This window comes from Phalaenopsis equestris, unplaced genomic scaffold (genome assembly GCF_001263595.1).
Source record: "Phalaenopsis equestris unplaced genomic scaffold, ASM126359v1 Scaffold000002, whole genome shotgun sequence".
NCBI lineage: Eukaryota > Viridiplantae > Streptophyta > Magnoliopsida > Asparagales > Orchidaceae > Phalaenopsis > Phalaenopsis equestris.
In genome coordinates, this window is record NW_018164444.1 from 24,694,137 (window position 1) to 24,721,892 (window position 27,756).

The 27,756-nt window shown below is 33.1% G+C and overlaps 2 protein-coding genes and 1 pseudogene across 5 annotated transcripts; all 3 read left to right on the top strand.

The window, feature by feature from the left end:
* Positions 1–4,981: 4,981 nt before the first annotated feature.
* Positions 4,982–16,546, top strand: LOC110035420 (UDP-glucose:glycoprotein glucosyltransferase; the record flags this gene model as incomplete). Its single annotated transcript, XM_020739655.1, is given in 22 exon segments — positions 4,982–5,116; positions 5,195–5,300; positions 5,396–5,490; positions 5,570–5,682; positions 6,044–6,254; positions 7,209–7,277; positions 7,423–7,568; positions 9,316–9,417; positions 9,558–9,705; positions 10,533–10,589; positions 10,672–10,802; positions 10,920–11,008; positions 11,291–11,634; positions 11,727–11,822; positions 13,083–13,147; positions 13,260–13,362; positions 13,772–13,930; positions 14,134–14,274; positions 14,644–14,687; positions 14,784–14,898; positions 15,679–15,831; positions 16,236–16,546. Coding segments are annotated over 22 exon segments (2,781 nt in total), but the record flags the coding sequence as incomplete, so codon positions are not given.
* Positions 16,547–17,937: 1,391 nt separating this feature from the next.
* LOC110039469 (putative lipase ROG1) lies at positions 17,938–26,882 on the top strand. Of its 4 annotated transcripts, none has more exons than XM_020744541.1 (11): positions 17,938–18,231; positions 18,807–18,874; positions 21,171–21,241; positions 21,378–21,617; positions 22,657–22,820; positions 22,980–23,035; positions 23,165–23,217; positions 23,303–23,414; positions 24,084–24,181; positions 24,450–24,522; positions 26,443–26,882. In XM_020744541.1, the coding sequence occupies exons 1-10, from the start codon at positions 18,095–18,097 to the stop codon at positions 24,519–24,521; spliced, it is 1,071 nt and encodes a 356-aa protein (XP_020600200.1). In that variant the 5' UTR covers positions 17,938–18,094; the 3' UTR covers position 24,522; positions 26,443–26,882. The 4 variants fall into 4 exon arrangements, with proteins under 4 accessions (XP_020600200.1, XP_020600199.1, XP_020600196.1 ...); XM_020744540.1 differs by lacking the exon at positions 26,443–26,882 and adding an exon at positions 24,756–24,864; XM_020744537.1 differs by lacking the exon at positions 26,443–26,882 and adding an exon at positions 24,697–24,749.
* Positions 26,883–27,539: 657 nt separating this feature from the next.
* The window catches only part of LOC110036122, a 610-nt pseudogene continuing 393 nt past the window's right edge, over positions 27,540–27,756 (top strand).

Sequence of the window (27,756 nt, forward strand, 5' to 3'; positions counted from 1 at the left end):
TTCATGCTGACGTTCACCCATGGTGCCTCTAGTACCGAAAGTGGTGTGTCTAATCCGACTTCCTAAGCTCGTCTTTGTCAGATGACATATCCTGCCTTGCCTGATATGTCATTCTATAGCTCTTGTCAATTTTGGCCCAAAAAAATGCTTTCGTACGAGGGCAAGCGTCTTCTCTCTACAAAAATAACCTACTAGGCCACCACTGTGGCCTTCATGGACAATGGCCTCCCTTAGTGATTACGGAGGAATGCACAACCGACTTTGGTAGAACAAATATTCATCTGTGCGGTAATATTGCCCTACTGGTTTTCTTGGCATTGTTCTCATATGTTTTTGAATTCTGTCTGTTTTATATAGATCCCTTATGATCTCGGAGCCCGCAACTCGAGCCTGCATGGATGTGATCAGTAGGTGTCGACGACTCAATACATATGCTATGCAGTTTTGGCTTCTTGTCTTGTGTTTTAGCACAAACTGGAATGAGATTAGAAATTTCACCCATGTGGCGTGTCATCCCTTTAGTTTGCTCAGGCTATTGAGGAATTTTAGGACCTCGTGATCTGTTAATAGTGTAAATTTGTTTGTCAATAGGTAATGACTCTAGTGTTCCAGAACTCTTACGATGACGTTGAATTCTTTGTCGTAAGTTGAGTATTTTTTGCTGGACTCGTTTAACTTCTCATTGAAGAAAGCTATGGGGTGTCCTCCTTGGTTTAGTACAACTCCAATCCTCACGTCGGAGGCATCACATTCTATCTCGAAAAGTTGATTGAAGTTAGGTAGTGCTAGCACGGATGCCTGAGTTTCCTTTTCTTTTAGTGTGTCAAAACTTTCCTAGGCTACTACTGTCCTAGCAAACTCATTCCCTTTCAAAAGTTCAGTCAGGGGGGAAGTGATAGTGCCAAAGTTTCTGATGAATCTTCGATAGAAGGATGTCACCCCTAAAAAATGCCTTAGCTCGATGAATGATTGTGGTACAACCCAATTGATAATGGTCTCTATCTTTACGGGATTCATCTGAAGGCCTGCATTAGGCACGATATAACCCAAAAAACATATTTTGCTTGTCATGAAATGACATTTCTTCGGATGAGCATATTGTTGTTCGGCTCGTAGTACCTTGAATACTGCCTTCAGCATTGAATGTGGCTAAAATTTTATAGTTCCCAGGCAATTCATGCGATGCTAGTGATCCTCCTCCGACCGGCTTTATACTATAATATCGTCAAAGTAGACAATGACAAACTTTCCAATGTGAGGTTGGAATATCGGGTTCATTAATCTTATGAAAGTGCTAGGTGCGTTCGATAGACTGAAAGACATAATGATCCATTCATAAAGTCCGTCTCGCATCTTGAAGGCGGCCTTTCACTCATCTCTTGACCTCATCTGTATCTGGTGATGTCCACTGCTTAAGTCTATTTTGGAGAAGATAATTGCTCCATGTAGTTGGTCTAGGAGATCATCCAAGCGGGGTATAAGAAATTTGCATTTGAAGGTAATCTTGTTGATGCATATTCGCCATGATCAATCCTTTGTGGGCACCATTAGGGCAGGGATTGCACGCGGGCTGGTGTTTTCTCTAATTAGCCCCCTTGCGACGAGATGTTGCACTTGTCGATGTATTTCTTCATACTATGTTGGTCTTAATCTGTATGCTGGTCGATTTGGCGATACAGATCTAGTATAAGGTCGATGGCGTGTTGGATGTCCCTTAGTGGCGGTGATCCCTCTGGTAAGTTGTCGATCATAACATCCTAAAAGTACTGTAGCAATGGTTGCAATAATGGTGATACCTCTCTTTCCTCCTCGCTTTCTTCTAGGAGGACTAATGCTACTGTTACAGGGACATCTCTAACTGTCTGCATGAAAGTAGTACGAAAAACTAATGCTGCCTTTGTACGCTTCTGCTTTTTGCATCCTTAGCAGGTAGTAAAACGATACGTTTCCATCCTTCTTAAAAGAATAAGTATTCTTGAACCCATCGTGTCGAGTCTTGCGACCAAACTGCTAAGTCCTTCCTAGCAAAATGTGACAGGTGTCCATATGAACCACGTTGCACCATACTTATTCGTGTAGCTAGTCTCCGATGAAGAAATCAACTAGGCACTGCTGATCCACACAGATCTCGTTTACTTTCTTCAGCCAGGTAAGGGAATTTGAATGGGGATGCTTCTGTGTTTCAGATCCTACTTTTTCACCGTGAGCGTGGACACCAAATTCTTGCGGTTTTCACTATCAATGATCAGGCTGCAGACCTTCCCCTTGACGATGCATTTGGTGTGAAAAATGCTATGCCTTATCCAGGATTGGTCCCACTCAAGCTTGGACTGCAGTATTTCTCAAACGACTAACGCTTCGCTTTCATCTCCGTGGTGCTGAAGCTCTTCTTCTGGACTCTCCTCTAATTCCTTATCGACTTCCTCGATGATGCCTTGATTTGTGAGTGTGACGATTTGGCTTATTAGGCAGTTGGAGGCTATGTGACCGTAGTTGTGACACCTGAAACACTTCCTGTTGGCACTGTATTGGAGGAACCACCTTTTTCTAGCTTCTTCGTGCTATAATCTTCCTTATCAGTTCCTTGTCCAATGCTGGTTACTGCTTGGCTGAAGGTGGTGGTCTAAAGGACAATTGTTGCTTGTTTTGCTTCTGCTGCCTCTCCATCTTTAGGGCTAGCTGGACATCCTCCGTCCAGTATGGTTGTAGCTATACCACATTGCTAATGGCGGGCTTTAGACCCCCGAGATATCTGGCTGTCTTGTGCTCCATTGGCTCTGTCAGCTCACACTTTAACTACAGATGGTCGAACTAAGTTCTGAATTCCTCAACTAATACAATTTTGTTGTAAGTTGTGGAGTTTTAGGAACATGTCCTTGCGATACTGCGGTGGGAGGTATTTCTTCGGCATTGTCTTCTTCATCTTCTCCCACTTAATTATCTTTTTACTTTCTTCTCTCATCCTTTGTCTTTATAGATTGTCCCACCATATGGAGACATTCTTCTATAGTTTAATTGCATCCAGCTTGACTCGTTTGTCCTCTAGTACGTCTTTATACTCGAAAATTTGTTCGACTGCTTGTAGCCAGTCGATAAACTCATCGAGGCCCATGCCGCCCTCAAACTCTGGAAGGTCCATCTAGATGGAAAAGTCCCGCTGACCTCCATAAGATGCTTTTTTTTCTCGGCCTACTTTGATTTTAGATACCAAAATGGTGCGGTTGATACTTCTCATCATTGTGATTTTTCTTGTGGAACAGATTCAGATCCTTGTCCCTATCTTACCCTCGACTTTCTCGATCACGGTCGAAGGTAATCTCTTGCCGGTTTCAATCTTCGAACACGGCTAGTCTTTGTTGCAGACGTCGAATTTCTCGTTGCATCTCTTCCCGAGTAGAGCCCTATGTATCTCATCGCGGTGACATGACTAGGTTTGGGAATCAGAGGGAAAAAATTTGATGGAGATGGATTTGGTAGTTGCAGATTCTAGGAAACCTTAGAATGGGACTAGGGTTGGTCTAGCTCTGATAACAAATGATTACAGAACTCGTTGGGATGTGGCAGAACAAAAAAACAAACTTTTATTAATATAAAAATTGTGTTACAACACGATTCAAACAAAAGGGAAATACAATAATAGACAAATCTGTAGTTAGGGGCTATAAGAAAAGATTTGAAGGTGGTGGCGGCGTCGGCAGGGTGAGTGGTTGTTTAGGTGTATGGATTGTGTTTGGTTGGTTGTAGGTAGGTCGGACGGCAAGGTCGTGGAGGAAATGGGGGTGGCGGTAGAGTGGTGGAGGAATATGAGGGTGGTTGGCAGCTAGGGAGAGGGAAAGGTGTCGAGGAGAAGAGGCGAAAGAGATTGGAACTTTACAACACCACCTCGGAACGTGATACAGCCGAAGAACTACCTGTTGTCGAATACAACTCTAACAAGTGGGAAGAGACTCCACACAGAAGATCAAAAGATAATTTCACTAGAGCCGACTCCCCACACACTAAGGATAGCAATTTATAGACTCTTGTTGTGCAAAGGAAACTTATACATAAATAAGAGGGTGGGAAAAAAAAAAAATTAAAAAAAAAAAAAAAAAATCCCAAACGAATACAGGCGAGGTGCCTTCCTGGATAGCAAAGGTCCCCCCCCCTTTCCGCACACATAAAAAAAAAACCCTGAAGCTACTGCTAGCGCTTGTGTCAAGAATTAATGAAGTGAAGCCCTAAATCTAGTTTTAAAAATTCTTACCTAATTGGATCAAATTTGATTTTTTTCCTTGTTGTAAAGCCCTCCTCACTTTAGATTGCAGCTTGCTTAAGTTTTCCAGAGCTCTCTCTCTCTCTCTCTCTCTCTCTCTCTCTCTTTCGCTTCACCGAGGGCATTGAGCTCTTAGTTATGTCGTGCGCAAGCAGCATGCTAGCCATGAGAACGAAACTTATTTAGCTAGTGTCATTAGGCGTTAATTTTATATGTATGTATGTATGTATGTATGTATGTATGTATGTATGTATCTATATAAATATATATAATATAACTTCAATTTAGATTTAATTTAACTTTAAATGTTTTTAATTAATTAATTAATTTATTTTACTAATTTATTTATTTAATTCATTTAAATTAATTTCTTTCAATTATTACCCAAAAAAACGTTATTATGACAGTATTCTACCGATTCATTTTTGATAGTTTGCTCCATGCTTATTTATCCTCGTTACTTGGAGCTAATGAAACTGCTGGTGGTATCATATTAGTATTTTCTCCGTACGCTGTATTTGTTTTCTTCTGCTTCAATTTCAGTTGATGCTTGACTAATTTACTAAATATGAACTCTAGTTTCTCTTCAGCTGGAGTAACAATAGTAATGCAGTAATAGAAAGTCTATTAGCTTGGCCGCATTAAAAAAATTCTTTGTTTTCCCTTTTTAATGAAACTCTAGGTAAACTTCAGCATCTTCTCTATCTTCATATACTGTAAATGTAGGATTCCTCAATAAATGCTATGAACGAGGAGCTTCCTCGGATTCAGGAGCAAGTTTACTATGGACATATTACCTCAAATACAGATGTTTTAGATAAATTTCTATCCGAAAGTGGTCATCGCCGCTATAACCCTCAGGTAAGAAATCAAAAAGAAACTTTCCTTAACCATTACTACTAAGTTTAATAAATGACATATAATCACCTAATTCTTAAGGTTGTTGATGGCGGGAAGGAAAAAAACAATTTTATTTCTATTGCCAAATCATACATTGCAAAGGAATCTATACTACATGACATCAGCTACCTACATTCTCCTGGAAGTAAGATTTAAAGATGTTTAAAATATCTGTTTTTTTTTAATGCTGACCACTCTGACAAAGTTTATACTTAAAACTTATTCAATTTATTATTTCAGCTTTAGATGATCTGAAACCAGTGACGCATCTTTTTGTTGTTAATGTGACATCAATGAAAGGGATAAACTTGCTCCGTGAAGGATTACATTACTTGGTTTGGTTCTCATCGATGTATCCGTTATTTTCCTTTACAATGTTTGTCGATCTTCACTAATTTATATGATAACTTGTAGATGGCGGATTCTAGGAAAGCCCGTATTGGAGTTCTGATTTATGGGGATGTTTTATTCTCATCTCCTGGTCTTCTTTTTGCAGAAATATTTGATAAAGCATCATCCATTTTTGGGTAAATTATCACGATTTTTTGTTTAATGCTTATTTTGTAAATGCTGGATTTGCTTAATTTATGATTAAAGTGTCAAAATAGCACCCTGACGCTTGGCAGGGGTCACTTTTGTCCCAGGGTTTATAGATGTCAATTTAGTCCTCATGTGCTTTTAATATAGGTTGAAATAGTCTGCACTGAGAATTATTTTTGGCCCCATTAAAACATTCTGGTGATTAATTTAACACTTCTATGGCTTGAGACCAAAATGACCCCATGTAAGCAGTCAAGGGACTATTTTGGCACTTTACTCCTTAATATATGTTATTTGAATCTCATCTGAATTCTATAACTACTTATTGTTTTCAACTCTGCAAATCAGTGATAAGCGCAATGTCTTGAACTTCTTGGACGATGTTTGCTCTATCTATGAAAGTCAATTCATGCAAATTTGCTCATCTGATACTACCAACCTGAACAACTTTATAGAAAAAGTTTGTGAGCTTGCTCTGGCAAATGAGTTGCCATCTGATGATCTTAGATCAATCCTTTCAAAGTTCTCCTCATCTATGAGAATTAATCAATTCGAGAAGGTAATATGTGTAATTTGCACTGTTATTGTTTCATTTTCTTGAAAAGGGTAATATGGAATATTTTGACATTCTTCTATAATTGGTTTCCTTCCTAAGAGTTGACTTCAGACCACTATTTGTGCATCAAGTTGAAGCTGGTTGCTTTATTTTGAAGAAAAAGTTGAGATGGACTGTATATAATATTTTGAAATTCATTTCCTTCCCTACAGTTTGATCAGTATAGCCTATACTTTTCCTTATATCGCAAAAGTGTCATTATTTCTGTGGGAATGGTTATATTAGTGACTTTTAACTGTTTTAGATTTGGAATTTTACTGGTTCTGAATGTGATACTTTTCTCTTGCTGATCAAGATTGCGTTGGATTTGCCATCTGAAAATTTTTCTTTCTGCTTCATATTGTTATTGCCCTGAATTTTCTAAAATATATTGTTGGAGCTTTTTAACACTCTTTGGATGCCGTGCTATTGTGTAACATAAAATGAATACTATTGTATCTTCATCTAATCTCATTCTTAGTTGCTGTTACTTTGAAAATCATCATCGCTTCATGACATATTTTTGATATTTGTGCATCTAATTTCAGCTCTTTTTGTCATTTTTATGTTTAATTGTGGTTAGGAATTGCAGTCAACTCAACATCTGTAATTTTTGCGAATCTGCTCGAGATTGCTTAATTAAAAGATTGAATTAGTGGATTATGTCATTTATTTAATGATATTGACCTGTATTGGGGTAATAGGCCGTCTATATCATTTGAAACTTTTAACGGAGGCAAATCATCCTTAACTTCTGATTTAAATTAAAATTTTAATAATTTTATTCTCTTCTGTGGCCTCATTTCTTTGTTCTGGCGGTTTAATAAATATATCTTTTAAGTCAAAAGTATTATTGACAAGCTGTTACCAACATGATTTCTTTTTTTCTTAAGTTTGTTTTTGCTTCATGACTTGTAGGTTTCTTATTTTATGCATGAACAACTGGGACTTGAAGTTTGCTCAGATGCTATAATCACTAATGGAAGGGTGAGTGACACTTCTAATCTTTCTATCTTATTATGTCTCTATTTGTAATTTCATCTTGGTTACCTATATTAATTGACAAAAATTTTTTTGTAATTATTGATTTTCCTCTTTCTATAATTTAAGAATTTGTTATTTTATTGTGTAGGTGTTTGCTTTTATGAACGGAGTTTCCTTTTCAATTGATGATTTGGAGCTTCTGGAATCTGTTGAATATCAGCACCGAATTAGGTATATTTATGAGATTATTAATGAAGCGGACTGGTCAAATGCTGATCCCGATGAGCTAACAAGGTAATCATTTTCCATTTCATTTTTTATTGACTTGAAATGTATTATATATTTTTCTATCCTTAACTTTGTTTGCTACACTTAATCCATATTGACAGATCAGAAGTGGTAATTACGGATGATAAAAGAGTATTTTCTTTAGAAGCTTGAAACTATATTCTCAATTTGGAAATGAAATTGTTTCTGTAACTTTTTTTTTTCATATATTTTATATGCTCCCGTATAAATGCATTAAAATGTATACACTTAGTGTTGCGTTTTCTTACTTTGAATTTTCGTCATCTATGTTTGTGCTATTTGCTGTCCGCCAAAGTGTTATTATTATTTCATTTATGTTTGGGATAACAGAAAAACCACAAGCTGTATTTATTTTTCCAAACTTTTGTCATTTTAACGGATCAGTATGCTTGATTCTCGCTGCGGTAGTGACTTACTTTTTTGTGGACTTTCTTGTGCATATTCATACATCACCAGACTTCATTACATGTATTTCTTTTCAATTTATCATGAGCAAGAACATATAATGGTTTGCATGACCCAAAATAAAATAACACTTTTTTTTTTCTTTTTTATTCTCTATTCTTAGATGATCTAATGATTTTTTTTTTAAGTTAGATTTAGAATCATATGAGATTAAACCCAAGGCGCTGAATGTCCTTTCTTATTTTGGCCCCTCCCAGCCAAGCCTAAGACCCAACGAAGGCCGGCATAATTTCTACCAACGCCTATCATAGTTTTTACTAATCAAGATCGAGTAGAAAATTAATCTATCTTAATTGTGACACCATATGCATTTTAATTTTTAGAATCATTCAATAATAAATTATAATAATATAGAAGCATTCGTAATTTAAATCATAAAAAATGGACTGCAGTGCTTCTAACAAAATTTAATAGATGATTTAAATCATAAATAATGTACTGTAGAGCTTCCGATAATCTTTATAAATAATTAATACATACTAAAATTCTTAAATTTATATCATGTACATCTTTTTTTAATGATGCACGCTGGACTGTTCATCAAAATTCTAAGATGAATGACAAATTTAGATCATCTTGCTGAGGCCCAACCTATGCTTTCCCTTATGTAAATCAGTAATTATTAATATGTAATGAGCTAAAAGCTGTGTGGGATAAATAGTTTTAACGCAAGCTTTAGAATGAAGGAAAAAAAGAAAAAAATGTGGATACTGATCCTTTTTGTGTTAATTTTTATTGGATATAGGTACCTTTGTGCAATAAATATTAAATCAAGATATGTTTTAATAATTAAATAAGGGACACAATCATTAATAATAATGACGAATGTCTGCAAAGAAGTGAAATACAAATTTTCCTTATCAATCATTTACTGCATTATTTTAGTCAGGTATTAATATCAAATTACTTTTTAAACTTTCATTTTTTTTATTTATATTTTTGTTTATTATAGGCTTGGAAGTTTCATATGATGTTTGTCTAGATTTTGATACGTTTATATCATAGGATTCCTGCTAAGCTCATCTACCCATTATCTTGATCAAACTTACTCCAGCATTGTAGTTGTTAACAACCCCACCATAAAAACTGGACTCTACGTGACACTACTTAAAAGTCGATAAGGGTTATTTTAAAAGAACTTTTGTCTCTTCGTATACAAATCATCCTAACCCCCAAGTGATGACATTTTATAGATTTTCTGTCATTTTAGTTTCCAGGTATGTCAACACTTTTGATTGTAACATCTTATTTTTATTTTTGCTTGCAGCAAATTTTACAGCGATCTAATAATGTTGGTTTCATCAGCAATGTCTAATCGTGAGAGAAGTTCAGATAGAGCCCATTTTGAAGTTCTTAATGCAAAGCACAGGTTGTTAACTACTTGTGTGGCTAATATGGGGAATGTATTCAAGTACTTTTAAAAGTTATTTTTTCCTCATGAATAAAAATCTATGTGGTGGGAATTGACTAGGCTTCTTCTAAAACGTCATCTATTATTTTGTTTTGCAGTGCCATCATTTTGAACAGTGGGAATTCTAGCATACATATTGATGCTGTTATCGACCCTTTATGTGCTTCAGGGCAAAAACTTGCTCCCTTGCTTCTTATACTTTGGAAACGAATACAGCCAAGCATGAGAATTGTGCTAAATCCAATGGTGAGTTTCATGTTTTAAATATTCTTAAATTATGTGTGTTTACTAGTCATGCACATAACTAAGCATAGCTTGCTTAATTAATTGCCAAGGTTATGCATCTTATGCCTATATATTGGAGTTATATGACCCAATCAATATTGGTAAGAGAAAAGGTCAAAATGATTCTAACTTTTTGTATGGGGCCATTTTAGTCTCAGCGTATATATAAATATTAAACTATCCCGAAAGTCTTTTAATAGGGGTTAAGGTAGTCCTCCCCTTAAAAGAATTATGGGCTGTTTTAACTCATATTAAAAGAGTATGGGAAGAACTTTGAAACTTTTATAGACTCTAGGACTAAAATGATTCATTGCAAAGAGTCGAAGGATCATTTTGGCACTTTATTGTGAAGTGTTTGTTTTCCTATTGCTCCTACCCCTTGTTGATCTGAATATAACTAATTTGCTATTTCTTGGCATTTATTTTCTATTGGCTTCTTTCCATCGTTCAACAGTAGTCATTATTTTATGTACAATATATATTTTTTTCCCATCTGTTTTGTCAAATTACACCTTAGCCTCAAGATCAGAGCTTCCTGTGCCAAGGAAATGAAATCGACTAATCAAAAGTTCGTGTTTAGGAATTGAAATCGACTTAACAAAGCAATTCAAAAGCTGGTCTATTCACCAAAAGGAGTTTCCTTTTTTTGGTCCTTTATGTTGTTTTCCCAGCAGTTGATTTAGTTGGTGATCAGTTCATTCATTTTTGGTTAATAGAAAAATATTATTGATATTAGTTTTAAATCGATTAGTGAGAATTTTTATGCTCAATATTTTGATATTTTGCAGAGTTCTCTCGTAGATCTCCCTTTGAAAAACTACTACAGATTTGTGATTCCATCGATGGTATATCCATTCAACTATTATTACTAACTATATCTGAATCCTTTCTTGTATTTATTTTCTGAAATATCAATATTATCTGCAGGATGATTTTAGCTCAATTGATCACTCAGTGAATGGCCCTAAAGCTTTTTTTGCAAACATGCCCTTGACCAAAACCCTCACAATGAATCTTGATGTCCCTGAACCATGGCTTGTTGAGCCAATCATTGCAATGTAAGTCAGTGAGGGATTGGTTCTCATTTTCTTTCTCTAAATGTTCTGATTTTTTTCTGATTTTGTTTTTCCTGATCTGAATTGATACTTTTTTTGGATGATATTATGTGTTTCTAGACATGATCTTGACAATATACTGCTTGAGAATCTTGGTGACACAAGGACGTTGCAGGCAGTTTTTGAACTCGAAGCACTTCTTCTAACTGGTTAGCAATTCTCTCATAAGAGAGTGATTTCAGCTGTTGTTATTTCAGCTTAAAATAAAGATGCATTTACCTTCATGCCATATAATTCTTATGTAACATATCTAAGACCCACCTAATGATTCATATTCATATAAAAAATACAACCATCAGTTTTTTTAAGAGTGAAATACTCCTTTTCATGCATAGATTTAAATCACCAAAATATTATTATTGTAAATATCAAACTTTGGGTGTTAGATATGTAAATTTCCCTAAAATAAAATGTCCTCCTGCATCTTGTAGGACACTGTTCGGAGAAGGATCGTGATCCGCCGCGAGGCCTTCAGCTTATTCTAGGCAACCAGCAAATGCCTCACTTATTGGACACTCTTGTCATGGCTAATTTGGGTTACTGGCAAATGAAAGTTCGGCCCAGTGTATGGTACCTTCAACTAGCTCCTGGTCGAAGTGCAGATCTCTACATGATGAAGAAGGATGAGGAGGGAACACGTTTCTCTCTTTCCAAAGAAATAATAATCGATGATTTAAGGGGCAAGCTTGTCCGGTTAGAAGTAGAGAAGCAAAAGGGAAAAGAACATATTGAGCTATTAAGCGGCTCTGATGATGAACATATAAAGGAGAAGAAAGTATGTTTATATATGTGCCTCTAACTGTGTAATTATTCTGGCACTTTTATGGCGCACACTATGTAAAATTTTTACGGCTACTCTTTCTGCAGGATGATCATACTGGTTGGAATGCAAACCTATTAAAGTGGGCTTCTGGCTTTATTGCTGGTAATGGTCTCTCAAGGAAGAGAAATGAGAGTTCTTCAGTAAGTAGTATAATTTTTTTTAGAGGCGTTTACATACATACCTCACAATTCTTATGTATTTACATATCTAACACCTAAGCATTCATATTTACATGCTTATCACTCAATTATTTAACATTTAATAAAAAATACCATATAACTACCCTTAAAAATGAAATACACATTTTCATGCATAGGTTTATGACACCAAGATGTTATAAGCGTAAATATCAAGCTTTGAGAGTTAGAAATGTAAATTCATGATAATTGTGGTATATATGTAAATTTGTCTTTTTTTAAGGTTCTATGACAAGTTTCTTTTAATTTACTATATTTTAAGTAGGTGATTTCATGTTCAATCTTCTAGGTATATTCATGTATTCTCCCTTTACTTTTTTTCCTGCTTTAGGTTTCATAAGTTGTTTGGCTATAAATTATCTTTAATTGTCAATGAAAATTTCACTTTACTGATTAAAGAAAAGGGCTATACCTCAACTTGCATCCTCTGAAAATTAAGCAAATTGTTAGGACCAGATGGGGTGTAAACAAGTCGAGTCGCTTGATTAATTAATTGAGTTTTAGATCGAACTCGGGCTTAATTCTACAAATTTGAACTGGCTTATTTATTCTAAAAAAGAGAAAATGATGTTAATTCAAGCTAGTGTTATAATAAAATGACAAATAAAATTAACAATTAAGAGGTAAAAAAAACAAAACCCACTTAATATAAATTGTAAAAAATATAATTTTAAAATATTTTTAATAATATATAGATAAATTTTTGAGTTTTAATGTATTTGAATGTATTTTGTCTTTATATTTTCTTAAATGCGGCTGCTTATGAGCTAACAAGTCGAGTCAGGGCTGGCTTAAGCTTGACTTGTTAGCCCAACGAGTCTTGCGAGCCACTTATTGAGCCGAGCTTGAGTAGGCTCATGAACCAGCTTGGCTTAGATGCATTCTTATGACCAAATTTCAAATTGTTCTAAAGATAGAATAGGACTGCAAAATGCTTTAAAGTTTGTTCTGATGACTCCTGAATTTCACGTTTCTTAGAAACTTTGCCCACTCTTACTCGTTGATATAAGTACTTATCTGAATACTGTAGAAATTGTTCTTCTTTCTCTCAAGTTTGTATATGTATTTTCTGATCAATTAATATGCATATATGCAATTGTGTGAATGAACTTTATTAATTCTATTGCTTAATGCTTTAACTAACATTATATTATTTACAGTAATTGCTTTGTTTCCTTCTAATTTTTTATTTGAATATGCTAGGATAACAAGAAGAGCGAGAGACATGGAGAAACAATAAATATATTCTCTGTTGCATCTGGCCATTTGTAAGTATGAATGATTTTTAATATCTCTTAACTATTGATCCAATGATTTTGTTTTCTATCAATTGCAGGTTTTTAATTATTTATGAAATTGCATTCTTTTTTTTTACTCCAGGTATGAGCGCTTTCTTAAAATCATGATTCTAAGCGTTCTTAAGAACACTCGAAGACCTGTAAAGTTTTGGTTCATCAAGAACTACCTATCTCCTCAGTTTAAGGTAAATGATTTTATTTTCTTTTATTAGGCTTATATATAAATATATAGCAAAATTTACATACATAGCACACAAGTCTTATATCTTCACATATCTCTCACTTTAACTTTCATATTTACATACATCGTGCTTTGGTGCTTTAAACCTATGCATGAAAGGGTATATTTTACTTTCAAAAAGCGGTAATAGTACTAGTTTTTTGTAGTATTTAAGATTTGAGTTCTATTTGTATAAATATGAAAGTTTAGGTCTGAGATATGTAAGTACATGGCACAATAGAATTCTGTGCTGAGTATGTAAATGCCACACACACACACACACACATATATACATATACATATATAGATATAGATATATATTATAACTTGTTATCTTTTGTCTTTATTGACAATTTTTTTTGTGTTTTGCATAGGACGTAATACCCCACATGGCACAAGAATATGGATTTGAGTATGAACTCATCACATACAAGTGGCCTACATGGTTGCATAAACAGAAAGAGAAACAAAGAATAATATGGGCTTACAAAATCTTATTTCTTGATGTTATTTTTCCTATTTCTCTCAAAAAGGTACTTGTACTCTTTGCCACAAGGCTTCTGATCGAAGTAAATGAATTTGATATTCCTTGTGCTGTTTTATTGGATAATCAATACTTTCTTTTCACGTTTTTGTTTTTATCTCTATCGCAACACTTTTCTTGTTTTGTCTTTATTTTAATTATTTAATTATTTACTGATCAAAGTAAATGAATTTGATATTTCTTCTGATCAAGGTGATATTCGTCGACGCTGATCAAGTTGTAAGGTCAGATTTGGGAGTCTTGTATGACATGGATTTGAGAGGGAAGCCTCTAGCTTATACACCCTTCTGTGACAACAATAAGGATATGGATGGATACCGGTTCTGGAGACAAGTTAGTGTTATAAATTTTTCTTATCTCTTCTCTATGGGAACATTTTTCCTGTTTTATCTTTTATTTCAAGGGGCATTTACATGCACAACACCCAATTCCTATGTATTGTATTTGCATATCCCTATGTATTTGCATATCCAACACCTAAACTTTACTTTTTTATATTTATACCATCCAAATCTTTCATATCATCTAAAAAATATTGTTATTTTAACTTGTGGAAAGTGAAATACTCTTGTTCATGGATAGTTAAGGTGGCGTATATGTAAAAGCTGAAATTTAGGTGTTGGATATGTAAATATGTAAGAATCAAGTGGTATGTATGAAAATCTTTCTTATTTTAATTATATAATTGTTTTTATTGTGCAGGGTTTTTGGAAGGATCATTTACGCGGAAGACCATATCACATAAGGTGGAAAATTTTTATTTTGCTTTCCTTGTCAGATGATTTATATATTTATCTTCTTTCTCATAAACTTTCTAATCTAATTTTGCTATTTTCCATCAGTGCTCTGTATGTTGTTGATTTGGTGAAATTCAGGCAAATGGCAGCAGGAGACACACTAAGGGTGTATTATGAGACCCTTAGTAAAGACCCAAATAGTCTTTCTAATCTTGACCAGGTGATGTACATCTATTTTTTCTTCTAACTGAGGCCCACCACGCCTATTCAAATTGAGTAGCAAGAAATGGAAATATTATTTACCGTCAACGAATTGTGGGCTACGAAAATTCGCTTTCGGCTCTTTTGATAGCGAGTCTATAGTTTTGGTTCCAATTTTCAAAAGATGGATTGGATTTTAGATATAAACTAGCCAACCTAGGTATACTTCGTCCTCATTTTACAAGAATTTTAAGATCTAGTTTTAGGTTTTTTATAAGTGCAAGCCCTTATGATTAATTGTCCCTCCAGATCATGAGACAACTTTTGATTAAGGCTAGTCAATAATGGCTAAGTGCTTAGCATATAATTGCAATAATCTTGGTTTTAGTCTATGAAAATGTATTGTCTTTAGCTCAAACTGAATGGTGAGGGCAATTATGATAAATCCGATCAAGATCTGATGATTTCGTCATCCCAAGTTGTCCTGGAATCTAGTCTACTTAGTCAGGAAAGGTTGTCAACCTATTATTTAGCAAACATGGATCATATTGTCTGAAGAGATCTTATAGATATACTCATATGATCATGTTGATTAGTGTTCTGCTTTGTTCATGGTTGTATTGCATAACCAATTATTTTTTCTCTTCATGCCACTGCTAACAAAAATTCCAGATATTAACCTTTTGGACAAAAAATAAAAAGAAAAATGAAAAAAAAAGAAGAAAGAATATGCGCTGCTTTAAGATTAGCATTTTTTGTCGTCAAAATGGCAAGCTGAAGACAGTTATTTGATTTTCAGGATTTACCAAACTATGCTCAGCACACGGTACCAATATTTTCTCTTCCTCAAGAGTGGCTTTGGTGTGAATCTTGGTGCGGAAATTCGACCAAGTCCAAGGCTAAAACCATTGATCTTTGTAACAATCCAATGACCAAGGAACCCAAACTTCAGGTAAAAACTGTTTAACGGGGCTGGTATGGTTTCACTTTTATTTTTTATTTTCTTTTATTATTTTTTAATTTTTTTTGTTTTGTTTATATTTGATTTGGAACAAACATGTCAAGCATATTTTATTAAGATATGATTACTTTTAAAAATATCAAAAAATTGTTTAGAGTGTTTGAGAAACCTTGTTTATTTGTTTTTAGAGATATATATATATATATATATATATAGATGGATAGATCGATAGATATAGATATATTTAAAAATACTCTTCCCCTCATCGTTTCTCCCCCCTCCATTTGAATCCTAAATCATGGAAACACCTATCAATTAATTTATCAGCATTCAATCAAATTAAAACATTTTTCATGCTTCAACTTCTGCCAAATTTATAAAATTTGAATTTGCAGGGTGCTAAAAGAATAATTCCAGAGTGGGCTGATCTTGATGCAGAGGCAAGAAGGTTCACATCAAGAATATTAGGTGAAGAATTGGAGGAGACTCAACAAATCTCTCCCGCTACAATCAGTCATAAGAAAACTGACTTAGAATCCAAAGCAGAGTTGTAATTTTTTCTTTTCTCTTGAATTTAATTTGTAGCATTTATTTGGTCCCAAGGCCCTATTAAGAGCTGTGGGTTTTAAATTTATTTTCTTAAGGCCATTTAAAGGCAAAAATTTTGAACATTCAATGTACTAATAAATAACGTTATGAAGGTTTCTTTTAGAAATTTTTATTTCCAATTTTAAATATTGTGCTGATTACTCCATCAACGGCTATGAAAAACCTTACTGTTTCTATGATTGAAATGCATGATGGAGCAGTTTGATTTCTGCAACTTTTATAGGATTCCTTCTATGATAGCACTCTACAGAAGAAATTTCTCTATCAAGACAAGCTGAAGGCATTAATAGACTTGATGGATGAGTGTATATAACTGTGCAAAATTATCTTATTGGCTATTGGCATGAAGTGCTATTTACCATCTAATTTCTCATTGATTTCTTTTTTGCCTGTATTGTATGTAAATGATGTAAATTTACATTAGTTTATGTTGTGATAGTTTTTCAACAAAAATTGTAAGAAATTTATATTTAATCAAAAAAAAATATTGTCAAAATAATTAAGAAAAAAGGTCTTAAAATATTAAATAATTTTTAATTTTGTAAATAAAATATTAATTTATGAAGGTATTTATTATAAAACTCATGCCAAAATAATGAAATAGTTGGATTATTTATGTAAATATATATGGTAAAAATCAAATTTTTATGATCATTTTGATCACAATAATTAGATTGTAGTTAAAGCATATCAAATAGGGGTGGATTCACAATTACTCCCATAAAAATATAATTTTTTAGTATAAATAATAAATTTACATTTTCTTATTTAGTTTACAGATTTTAATAATTTTATCATTCTTAATATATTTTCAACCATGATACTTAAAAGTTAGATTTCAGCAACCCTTAAAAATAAAAAATAAACCTCATTTCGTCATTGAAATCAATGTCAATTACGAAAATATTTTACATCAAAATTCCTGACGTAAAATTATATTAGGACTACAATCATAATGTGTCACGTGCACGAACGTTTTTTCTGTCCGGACTACTGACGTAATTCTACGTGCGGCACAGGTTATTCTTAAGCTTTTTTTTCAAGTTATTTCTATGTTTTTCAAGTTATTTCTATGTTATTTTCAATAATACGGAAATAACCCAGAAATAACACGCGGTCTTTATTTTTGAGGCTTTTCTGGGTTATTTCGGTATTATTAAAAATTATTCAAAAATAACTAGAAAATAATTTAGAAATAAATTGGTCCACACGTAGAGCTACGTCAGGGGTCCACACAAAAAAAAAAAAAATGTTATTTTCAATAATACGGAAATAACCCAGAAATAATACGCGGTCTTTATTTTTGAGGCATTTCTAGGTTATTTCGGTATTATTAAAAATTATCCAGAAATGACTAGAAAATAATTTAGAAATAAATTGGTCCACACAAAAAAAAAATAATTTTCACGTGCATGATTTGACTCTAGTAAGTATTAAAATTAAATAATTTAAGGTATGATAGAATTGGATCATACACATGAATCTTGCATTCATCAATTACATGTTCCATTTTCTCCTGCGGAAAATAATCCCTTCTACAATCTTATTTTGCTTCATCCGTCTTCTCTTTCTCTATTTCAGAGATCGCGGATTGATTCATTAATCAGTAGTGTGATATCCATAGCTGAGCTGGGGCCTGGGAACGATGAGTTACGAAGTAGATGGAGATGTTAGCTCAGAGGATAAGCCCAATGGAGGTCTGGACATGTGGATTTCTTGTCCCGAGCTCCCCACCTCGCCGCCCGACCATCTTGTCGTCATGGTTCACGGAATCCTCGGCAGGTGACTTCTAACGAGATCCATACCCTTTTTTGATCTGCAAAATCTCGATTCTTGATTTCGGCTGTTTTGTTGTGCGAGATTGATGAATATTTTGGGAGTGGTGATTCGGAGTTGGGTGTTGCGAATTGCTGTGATTTGTTATCGTTTATTTGATTAATCTGAAGTATATTCTTTACGATTAGGAAGTTTGTGCAGATAATGTTGGTTAGATGTTTGATTGTATTGCTGACAGTGATAATCCCTCTTGTTGAAATGATACTATCTTTAGGTTCAGATGCATCCCTTTTTCCCCTTTCTATGCTTATAAATAATTGGAACCTTGTTCTTTATTGAACATTACTTGATTTTTCTGCAAGCTATGGATCTGCTAAAACTTTTTTACGTGGAAACTGTTTATTGTTCTTTTTGTGCACGTTTGCTTTTAATATGAATATGATAGCAGAGAGCAGAGGTTGAAGTTTAGACATCGTTCATTAAGTTTTGAAGCTGTTATCTAATAAAAAATTATTCTAATTTTCATGATTAGTCATTTAATTCATTGTTAGTTTGTTTACAATGGCGTATTCTTTTTGCAGTACTACTGACTGGTTGTTTGGGGCAAACCAGTTTGTTAAATCATTTCCTGGCAAAATCATTGTGCATTGTAAGTTGCAATTTTTCTCCGAGGTCGCCTGCATCTCTCATTTTTTTTAATTCAAAATGTTATTTTCTTCAATTTAAGTAAAGGTTAGTTGGCATTTTTCATTGGCTTAGACAAGTTATTCAAGGAAAATAATTTTATTATTGTAGAATGTACTACATATACATATTATATATATGAAAATAATTTCATTAGGATTATTAGCCTTTTTTTCTCTCAACTAAACAATAAAAAATGGGAAGTTTAATTTACCTAATGGACAATCAAACGGTCTTTTTAGAAGTGGCTTTATTAACATGCACATTTTTAAAGTCAGAAGTGCCCCTTCTTCTCATATATGTGCACCCAAAAATGGCTAAATTTATTTTCTGTATTTTCTTGATTTCATGCTACCTTCTCAATCTCATTAGCATAGTCATTTGTTCTTCTAGTCTCCTCACTTATTTGTCTTTGTATTTTAATTTTTTTTACACTCACTAATGGAGGAAAAAGAAGAAAACTCCATTGCAATTGTCATTTGTTAAAATGGTCTTCATGATTCTTAATTTATTTTCTTGTTTTTCTACTGGTTAGGTTCCTTTTCTTTTTAAAGAATGTTATGAAAATATGAAACAAGAAATATTACTTTTTTTTATGTTAAAGTATATTCTTCTAAGATAAATATTGGAAAATATAGTAAATTTTTTTGGTCATTGGAATCAGAATCTTTGCACCAACCACCTAGGAAATTAGTATAAATGACGATTTTAATTTTTGGTCTAATTGAAACAAACTACACTTACACCAGCTAGGAAAAAGAAAATCAAGAAAAAAGAGTGACTCCACACAAAACCCCAAGTGTAATCTTCTGTAGTTGATATTGATGAGTGAAAAACAAGTAAAGATCAGGTACAACCAAATAAATGAAAGAGGAGATGAAAGGGGAGTTATTGATATTTCGTTTTAATGGTTATTGGAAGTTTATATGGCTTCAATAATGCAACTGTATGAGGCTTTTATGTCTTGGAAGATCTTCTCTTTGTTTTGTAATGCTCCAGGAACATCTCTAGTCAAAGGATCTTTTCTTAATTTAGGATCAAGGAAAGAAAAAAGCATTGGAATAACTGGAGATATTTCACAGAATGCTCTTTTAACTTTGTTGTTTGGATAAGAAGGCTATAACTTTCGAAAGATTTTAGAATGCTTTAGGCCCTATGGTCTATGAGGCATGGACATTACATGAGACACAATATACTTGTGTTCTTGACATATGGATTTGATTTGCCTGTAAATTAAGTTACATTTTAGGATCGCAAAAAGATTGAAAGATTAAAATATTATTGACATTTATAAAGCACAGATGAAATGAGTAGAGCGAAGCATGGAAAGAGGGATTCTTAGAAAGAGATGCATGATAATGAAATGAACATTAACATAAACATGGCAGAGAAGTATGAACTGGCATGTAAAACCAAAATAAATTGAACTAAATACCTGAAATAGTTCTCCATGTATTTCTGTTTCCCTCCCCTCTCCCAATCTTGTAGTTTGGCCCGTCACAGACATGTTCATGCATTTTTCAGTCAATACTACTGAAAAAAGATTTCAATGTATTCCCAGTTTGTATATTATAATCATAGTGTGCAAATATGTAGTAATGATTGGTCTATATTATGGAATATCAAATGATTTATAAATGCTATAGGTATAAATTTTGGGGGTCTGTTATGAAAATGATGGGAATACAGATACGGATGCTACTTCTAGAATTAAGTTATGTACTTCCAAAATATTTTAGGATAAGAGATTATCATTAAGTTCGTAGGTAAATGTTGCAATGTTACAATGTAACTATGCTATTTGGACATGACAAAAAATGCATTAATAGCATAGTTGAGTATGATAAAAGTTAGAATGCTAAGATGAATTTATGATAAAACTAGGAAAGGCGGACTATGAAATTGTTAAATTTTAGTAGCACTCAGTAGAGGTAAATGTAGTGCAAAATGAAAACACACAATTAATGGTAAAAGATGCAATAATATACGGGTAAATAAAATTGGTGTATAAGAAATATGAAGAAAATAGTTAGAGCAAAGGTAACCTGGTTATAGATGTAACATGATTTTCCCATAACAGAGTTAGCTCATTGTTCATAACTCAAGTGTGACAAATGAGAGAATGAGGATTCATTGTAGCAGCCACAAACAGTTTGGATATGGCTAATAATGATGAAATTAGTTTGTCGGTTCTACCTATAGATGTACTACTTCCTTATCATTTTGATTTCTTAATGGTTACTCTTGCAAATTTTCTATAGGTAGTGAGCGCAACATGCACAAATTGACGCTTGATGGAGTCGATGTCATGGGGGAGAGATTAGCTGAAGAAGTTAGCTGATTTTTCTTCTTTCTCGCTCTTGTTGGGAAAATCACAAATTATTCAGTGATTTGCTTAATATTTCTATTGAATTCTTAATGACAAGAAGAGTATTATTGTCTCATAGCCTTCTTCTTTGGCATGCCAGGTGGCTGATGTCATTAATAGCAAACCAGAGTTGAAAAAAATATCCTTTGTTGCACATTCAGTGGGAGGATTAGTTGCTAGATATGCAATTGGAAAGTTGTATAGACCTCCTATTGAAAAATTCTTAGAAAATTCAGACTGCAATGACAATAATGACCCTAGAGGAACTATATGCGGTCTGCAAGCCATCAATTTTGTTACTGTTGCTACCCCTCATCTTGGTTCCAGGGGTAATGGACAGGTAACCTGTAAACTTTCAACTAACTGATAAATTTTAGTTTTGGATTTGTTTATTCTTGATATGAATTCCTTGCGCATTTGTTTTTATAATGTTCTTATTTAATTATTCTTGATATGAATTCCTTGCGCATTTGTTTTTCTAATGTTCTTATTTTAAATATGATATACTAGCTTATTAGAAACTCTTGAAAATAACTGATAAATGCTGGGAAAGATTTCAATCGCTAATTTTTTTTTAATTAGATGTTAACAGAATATAATATGGGTTTCTCCTGTAATCGATCTTACACCTGCAGTTGCTGACTTGCATATCGTTTTTATATCTTGAAAATGGGGGTGAAGTGTTTGGGATTTATATGCCTCCAAATTTTACTCTCTTGCCACAGCATTGTTTTCATGGTTTGAATTTCAGCCGCCACTATTCCAAATTTGGGGCATTTTGTCATTTTCGGCATTGTTTATGTGGGGAACATGCTGTTAATGGTGAAGCATTGGCCATCACAAAAACAGTAAAAGGTATTTGAGGCATTGACATATACCACCCAATTCTTATGTGTTTACGTATCTAACAGTAAAAGGTATTTGAGGCATTGACATATACCACCCATTTCTTATGTGTTTACGTATCTTGAGGCAATTCTAAACTTTACCTTTTATGTTTATTCCACCCAAATCTTTCATGTCAAATAAAAAATATCACTAGTTTGACTTTTAAAAAGTGAAATAGAGCTTTTCGTGCATAGTTAATGTGGCATATGTAAAAATTGAAGTAAAGATGTATGATATGTAAATAGATAGGAATTGGGTGGTATGTAAGTAAATCTTGGAAGAGTTTTTTTACGTGACATGGGTGGGAATGAAATGAATGGGGATAATAAATTTATTTGAACTTGTTTTAGTACATTTAGAATTTAATTAATCTCATCTTTGGTGATTATTTTATTTTATTTCTTCTAAATAAACTCTTTAAAAAGACTATAACATAGTTATTAAATTAATGTAATTAGTCATCATTACTGCTTTTAATTTGCTTTGAACAGGTACCATTTCTTTTTGGCTTTACTGCCATTGAAACACTCGCGTCTCGTGTTGTCCACTGGATATTTGGTAGAACTGGTAGACACCTTTTCCTTACTGATAATGATGATGGAGAACTGCCACTTTTGTTGAGGATGGTCAACGATTGCAGTGGTTTCTATTTCGTGTAATTTTTTTCTTTTTGGAATATTTACATATCTAAAACCTAAACTTTACTTAAGTTTAGGCATTAGATATGTAAATAAATAGAAATTAAGTGGTATGTATGTGAATCTTCCAAATTTATTTGGCCTTCAGGTTGAACAGCGAAGCATTTTCCTTGCAGGTCTTCCCTGAAAGCATTCATACGCCGAGTAGCCTATGCAAATGCTGGATGTGATCGTATCCAGCTTTATTTGATTTTTTTTTCCTGATTTTCAGACCAATTATCCATTATTCGAGTTAAAATTGAATTTATTTTTCTACCTGAATGAGAAATTAATTTGGAATTTCCTGAACTCCATAACTTAGACATTGTAGGGTGGAGGACCTCTTCAATAAGACGTAATTGTGAGCTGCCGAAGGTTAGCCTTTTAGCTAGAACATGTATATCAAAACTATTATTTATATTGATGCCCTTCCTAACTTATCCATCAATATTTCCTGCAGTGGGAGCTTGCTTTAAGTCAAAAGTATCCACATATCGTCTATGAGGAAAATTCAGTGGGAGATAATTGTGATCAACATACGCAAATTTCTCCTTCTGATTGTGACTATGAAGGTAATGTTTCTAAAAAAAATTTATAGAAAGTAAAATGACAATAAAAAAATAATGAAGGCTGTTCGTATAAATGCTATGATAAAACAGCAAAATTTTAAAATATTTAGAATTAATTTGCAAAACAATTTTCATAGAAGGTGAAATGGCGATTTTCTTAATTACATGCAGTAATTTTTTATAAGCAATGCAAATTTGTGAATTCATTTTTTATGAATTTAATAATGAAATAACAAAATATTAAGATATAAAATGCTCTTTTCTAAATATTCCATATCACGTATCCTATTTTCAAACAAAGCAATTTTTGGAGCTCATCCTGATGAAACTTCGATCAGGATAGATTATTTTTGGGCACTTACATAGATACCACACAATTCATACTTAATTGCATATCTAACACCTAAACATTCATTTTTTCATGCATGCCACTCAAATTTTTTACATCATATAAAAAATATCGCTATCACTACTTTTTAAAAGTAGAATACACCTGTCATTCATAGTTTCATGACACCAAGGTGTTATGAGTGTAAATATCAAACTTTGTGTGTTATACGTAAACATGAGAATTGTGTAGAATGCATCTAAATTTTTTATTTTTTATTGAAGGTGTAGGCAAATTGCACTTTAACCCCTATCTAACCAATCAAATTCGGTTGCATTCTACAGAAGAGATGGTTACATGCCTTTCCAGAGTGCCTTGGGAAAAAGTAGATGTTAGCTTCCATAACAGTAAACAGTGGATCGCTGCACACAGTGTCATTCAGGTCCCACCTTCACTTTGTTAAGCTATCTAAATGAGTAGTTTAACTATTTCTTTTTTTCTTTTTTTGAAAAGATTTACACACATGCCACTTTATTCTTATGTATTTACATATCTAACTCCTAAACTTCAATTTTTACATTGTCACCTTACCTATGCATGAAAAGGTGTAAAAAATGAACTATAGGTGTATATATGTAAATGCCTCTTTTAATTTTATTTTAGTTTTTGGGAATAGGTTAGTCTCTTAGCCTGCTTTTCTTTGGTTACAGGTTAAGTATTCCTTTATGCAATCAGAAGGTGCAGATGTCATACAGCACATGATTGACCATTTTCTTCTTTAAGGTTAATTTTTCTAACGCCAGGAAATCTTCTTTTGATGTTAAACTACGAGAGAAACGCATTATTTTTTCTTTTCTTCTTTGTTTTTCTTCAAAACTTCTTATTATTTATACATGTTCTAATGGATTCTTTCGCCATGATAATTTCATCTATTTATACGTATTATTTTTCTAGTAGATTTGTATGCAGATATCAAGTATCAACACATAAAAGTGTCAAAATTGTCTCTTTGTAAGGTTTATGAAGTTTAGCTATTCAGTTTAGTCTACAGGTCCACAGAGGAATATCCGAGCTCTTATCTATAAATTTTGGAGACTAAAATGACCTTTTTTTAAATAGTCAGTGCCTCAGTGACTATTTTGACATTTTACTCCTTTTTTTTTCTTAAATGAATGATCAGAGGCTATTATATGAGCTTCAACCACTCTTAATGTGTCTAACCATTTGAGTACCACCTCCTTAAGGCCAACTATGCCAAAGGGGATTCAAATCCCGACCTGAGGTCTTATACTGTGGTACACGACACATTTTGACATTTTACTTGATATCAGCACGTTGCTGAAAAATTTATCTTGCAAAAATCTGCAATGGGTTTTGGCAACCTATGTAAGTTCTAACAATGTTAATTTTGTCTCTTTAGTGTCTTATGGGAGGGTTGTCATTTCAGTGAAGGATGTATTCAAATTGGTGTAGAACAAACTGAAAACTCTCTGCTTCTCTTGCTAATGTAGCTTTTCTTTGTGTGAAAATGCTATATTACTCAAAAAGGAGTTACAAAATCTATAATAGAAAATTTGTGAGGCAGAAAGGCTTAATCTTAAGCCTTGTAAACATCATTGTGAAACATAGTAACACAATTAAAATTATTATATATATGAAAAATCAAAAGGTTTCTGAACTCAAAGTGTGTAAAAATGGTTTCCCATAACAAAAAGGCAAAACTAAAGGAACCAACTAAAGCTCTATTTTTCCTTTTGTAAACATTTGAGCTAATTTACTTGTTAACTTAACCTCTCTGTTGAAGGTTTAAACTCTTAATCAACAAAGTAAGATGACTTCCATACTATGAAGATTCTAAAATAGCGTCAATATCCGAGCTCATCATTGCTCATGGTAGACTATTAAAGCTCAATTTATTTAGTTATCATAAGAAGATTATAATACATGAATACTCTTTTAAATTATCAACTCGAGACATTAAAAAAAAAATCAACTTGACTATTTAAATTTTGGCTGAAATAGTCTCAAAGTAGAATTATTAAAACTGAACTTTAAAATAATGGGGGATTATTTTGTTATTTCTATAAATTATGGAATTAAAATGACTTTATGTAAATAGTTGGGGACTATTTTGGCATTTTACTTGTTAGGATTACATTGTAAGAAGATTAATTGATTTTTTTTTTTCAAAAAAGAATATATGTTAAAAAAATTTGAGTGGATATAAAATATTTTGTCATTATTATCTTGAGTCAATTGCAATCCTAAAATTAATTTTTTTTATTAGATTGAAAAATAAATAAGTAGTCATTAGCAAACAAGCAAATTTATTACCCAACTCTCCCCAACTCTGCCCAATATTTAAAGAAAATAATAATATAATTTAATAAAAAAAAAGAAGATTTTGGATTAATTTATATTGATGGATTTATTTTAAAATATTAATTTATTTATATATATTTATATATATGATTTCGCTCTTATTATTTAGTGAGGTGATTGTTTAGGCATCATTGATAAATATGATAAGAAACTCTTGTTAAAAACTATGTCATCACTTGAAGAAAATAATAGAGATATAATAAACTCATTTTTATATATTGCCGATGCTTCTTGATATGTAATTTGATTTTAGGAAAATATATATACATAGTAACATTCTACATAATTTTTTATGTATTTGCATGTTTAATATTTTGTAAGGTTATATCATGGCGGCATGAATTTTCATGTAAGGATATGAAACACGACAAACGAGGTGGGCCCGTAGCTGACATCTGTCGGAGTTGGTCGGGAGAATCAAATCAGATCATTCAGATAGTCGACACTCAAGTTCGAAGGTCGTCACAAAATACCAATTGGTCACCTGACCATATGACAAGCCGACTGACCTCATGGTCGAACAAAGGCTATCCACATTACCAATCGAGCAAAAGATAACCAGCACGGGGGGAAAAGCGGACTAAGGAATTGCGCTAGGAACATCGATGAAAAGCGCATACCGTCATTATGTGGTTCATCCAGCTAAGAGACAAATGAATGGGAGTAAATCGAGCAAGTAAGGGGTCACCCCATCGATGAAAAGTTCGTTTGTATTATGAATCTTATAAATTATTTTAGTACCCATGAGTTCATTTGTATATGAAGAGGCATAAAGGTAATTATATATATAAGATACCTTCCATACCTATAAATATGAGGCTCTTTCATGAAGAAAAACTTGTTCTACTGTTGATTCCGTTCTTTTTATTATCCTACGTGCTCTTTTCCTTGGACGTGATTCTCAAACATTTTTTGGTTTAACATGTTTATATTTAAAATTTTTCGTGCCATAAACTATACATGAAAATGTGTATTTCTCTTTTAAAAAATGAATAACAGTAATGTTTTTGTGTGATATTCAAATTTTGAATGCTATGCAATAAATATGAAGGTATAAGGTTAGATATATAAATATATTAGTATTAGAGGACAGGTATGTAAATATCCTTGACATTTTTATATCAAGTAGATAGTTGGGTATTGAGATTAGTATCCATCATTATCATGCCCTCTGCAATTAATGATACTCTGTTGGCCTTTCACTTTTGTCATTATTGTAATTTCATTAGTTCCTATTGTTTAATTAAAAAAAAAATCATTATAATCATTTTCTCAAATTTAATCATATTTAATTTCAAAATTATTCTATTTTATTTGACATCTAAACTGAATTTAATATTCATTTAATTTATTAATAATATCTTAACTCTTCTTAAAATCAATTTTATTTTTATTTATATCTATTATAACTATAAACTATCGTTGCGATTTTGCTTCCTAGCTCAAGCTCTGAAGCTCTGGCAATGGCGTGCTCTCTATCTTTCATTCCTAGCTTCCCCTCGACCGCCATCGCACGAAGAGGACGGAGAGGACACTGCTTCTCGAACGCGCCATCACCATGCTTTCCCGTATTCTCGCTCCACGAAACAAGCCGGCCGCTGTCCAATCTCCGGCAACCGGAGCCTGCTTCCGCCC

What these genes read in the sequence shown, in the direction of transcription:
- LOC110039469 (XM_020744541.1), top strand. Translation starts at nt 18,095, where the DNA reads ATGAGTTACGAAGTAGATGGAGATGTTAGCTCAGAGGATAAGCCCAAT. An exon ending in GTTCACGGAATCCTCGGCAG is followed by an intron (nt 18,232 to 18,806) that starts GTGACTTCTAAC and finishes TTCTTTTTGCAG; the next exon opens with TACTACTGACTGGTTGTTTG. An exon ending in TTCTGATTGTGACTATGAAG is followed by an intron (nt 23,415 to 24,083) that starts GTAATGTTTCTA and finishes TGCATTCTACAG; the next exon opens with AAGAGATGGTTACATGCCTT.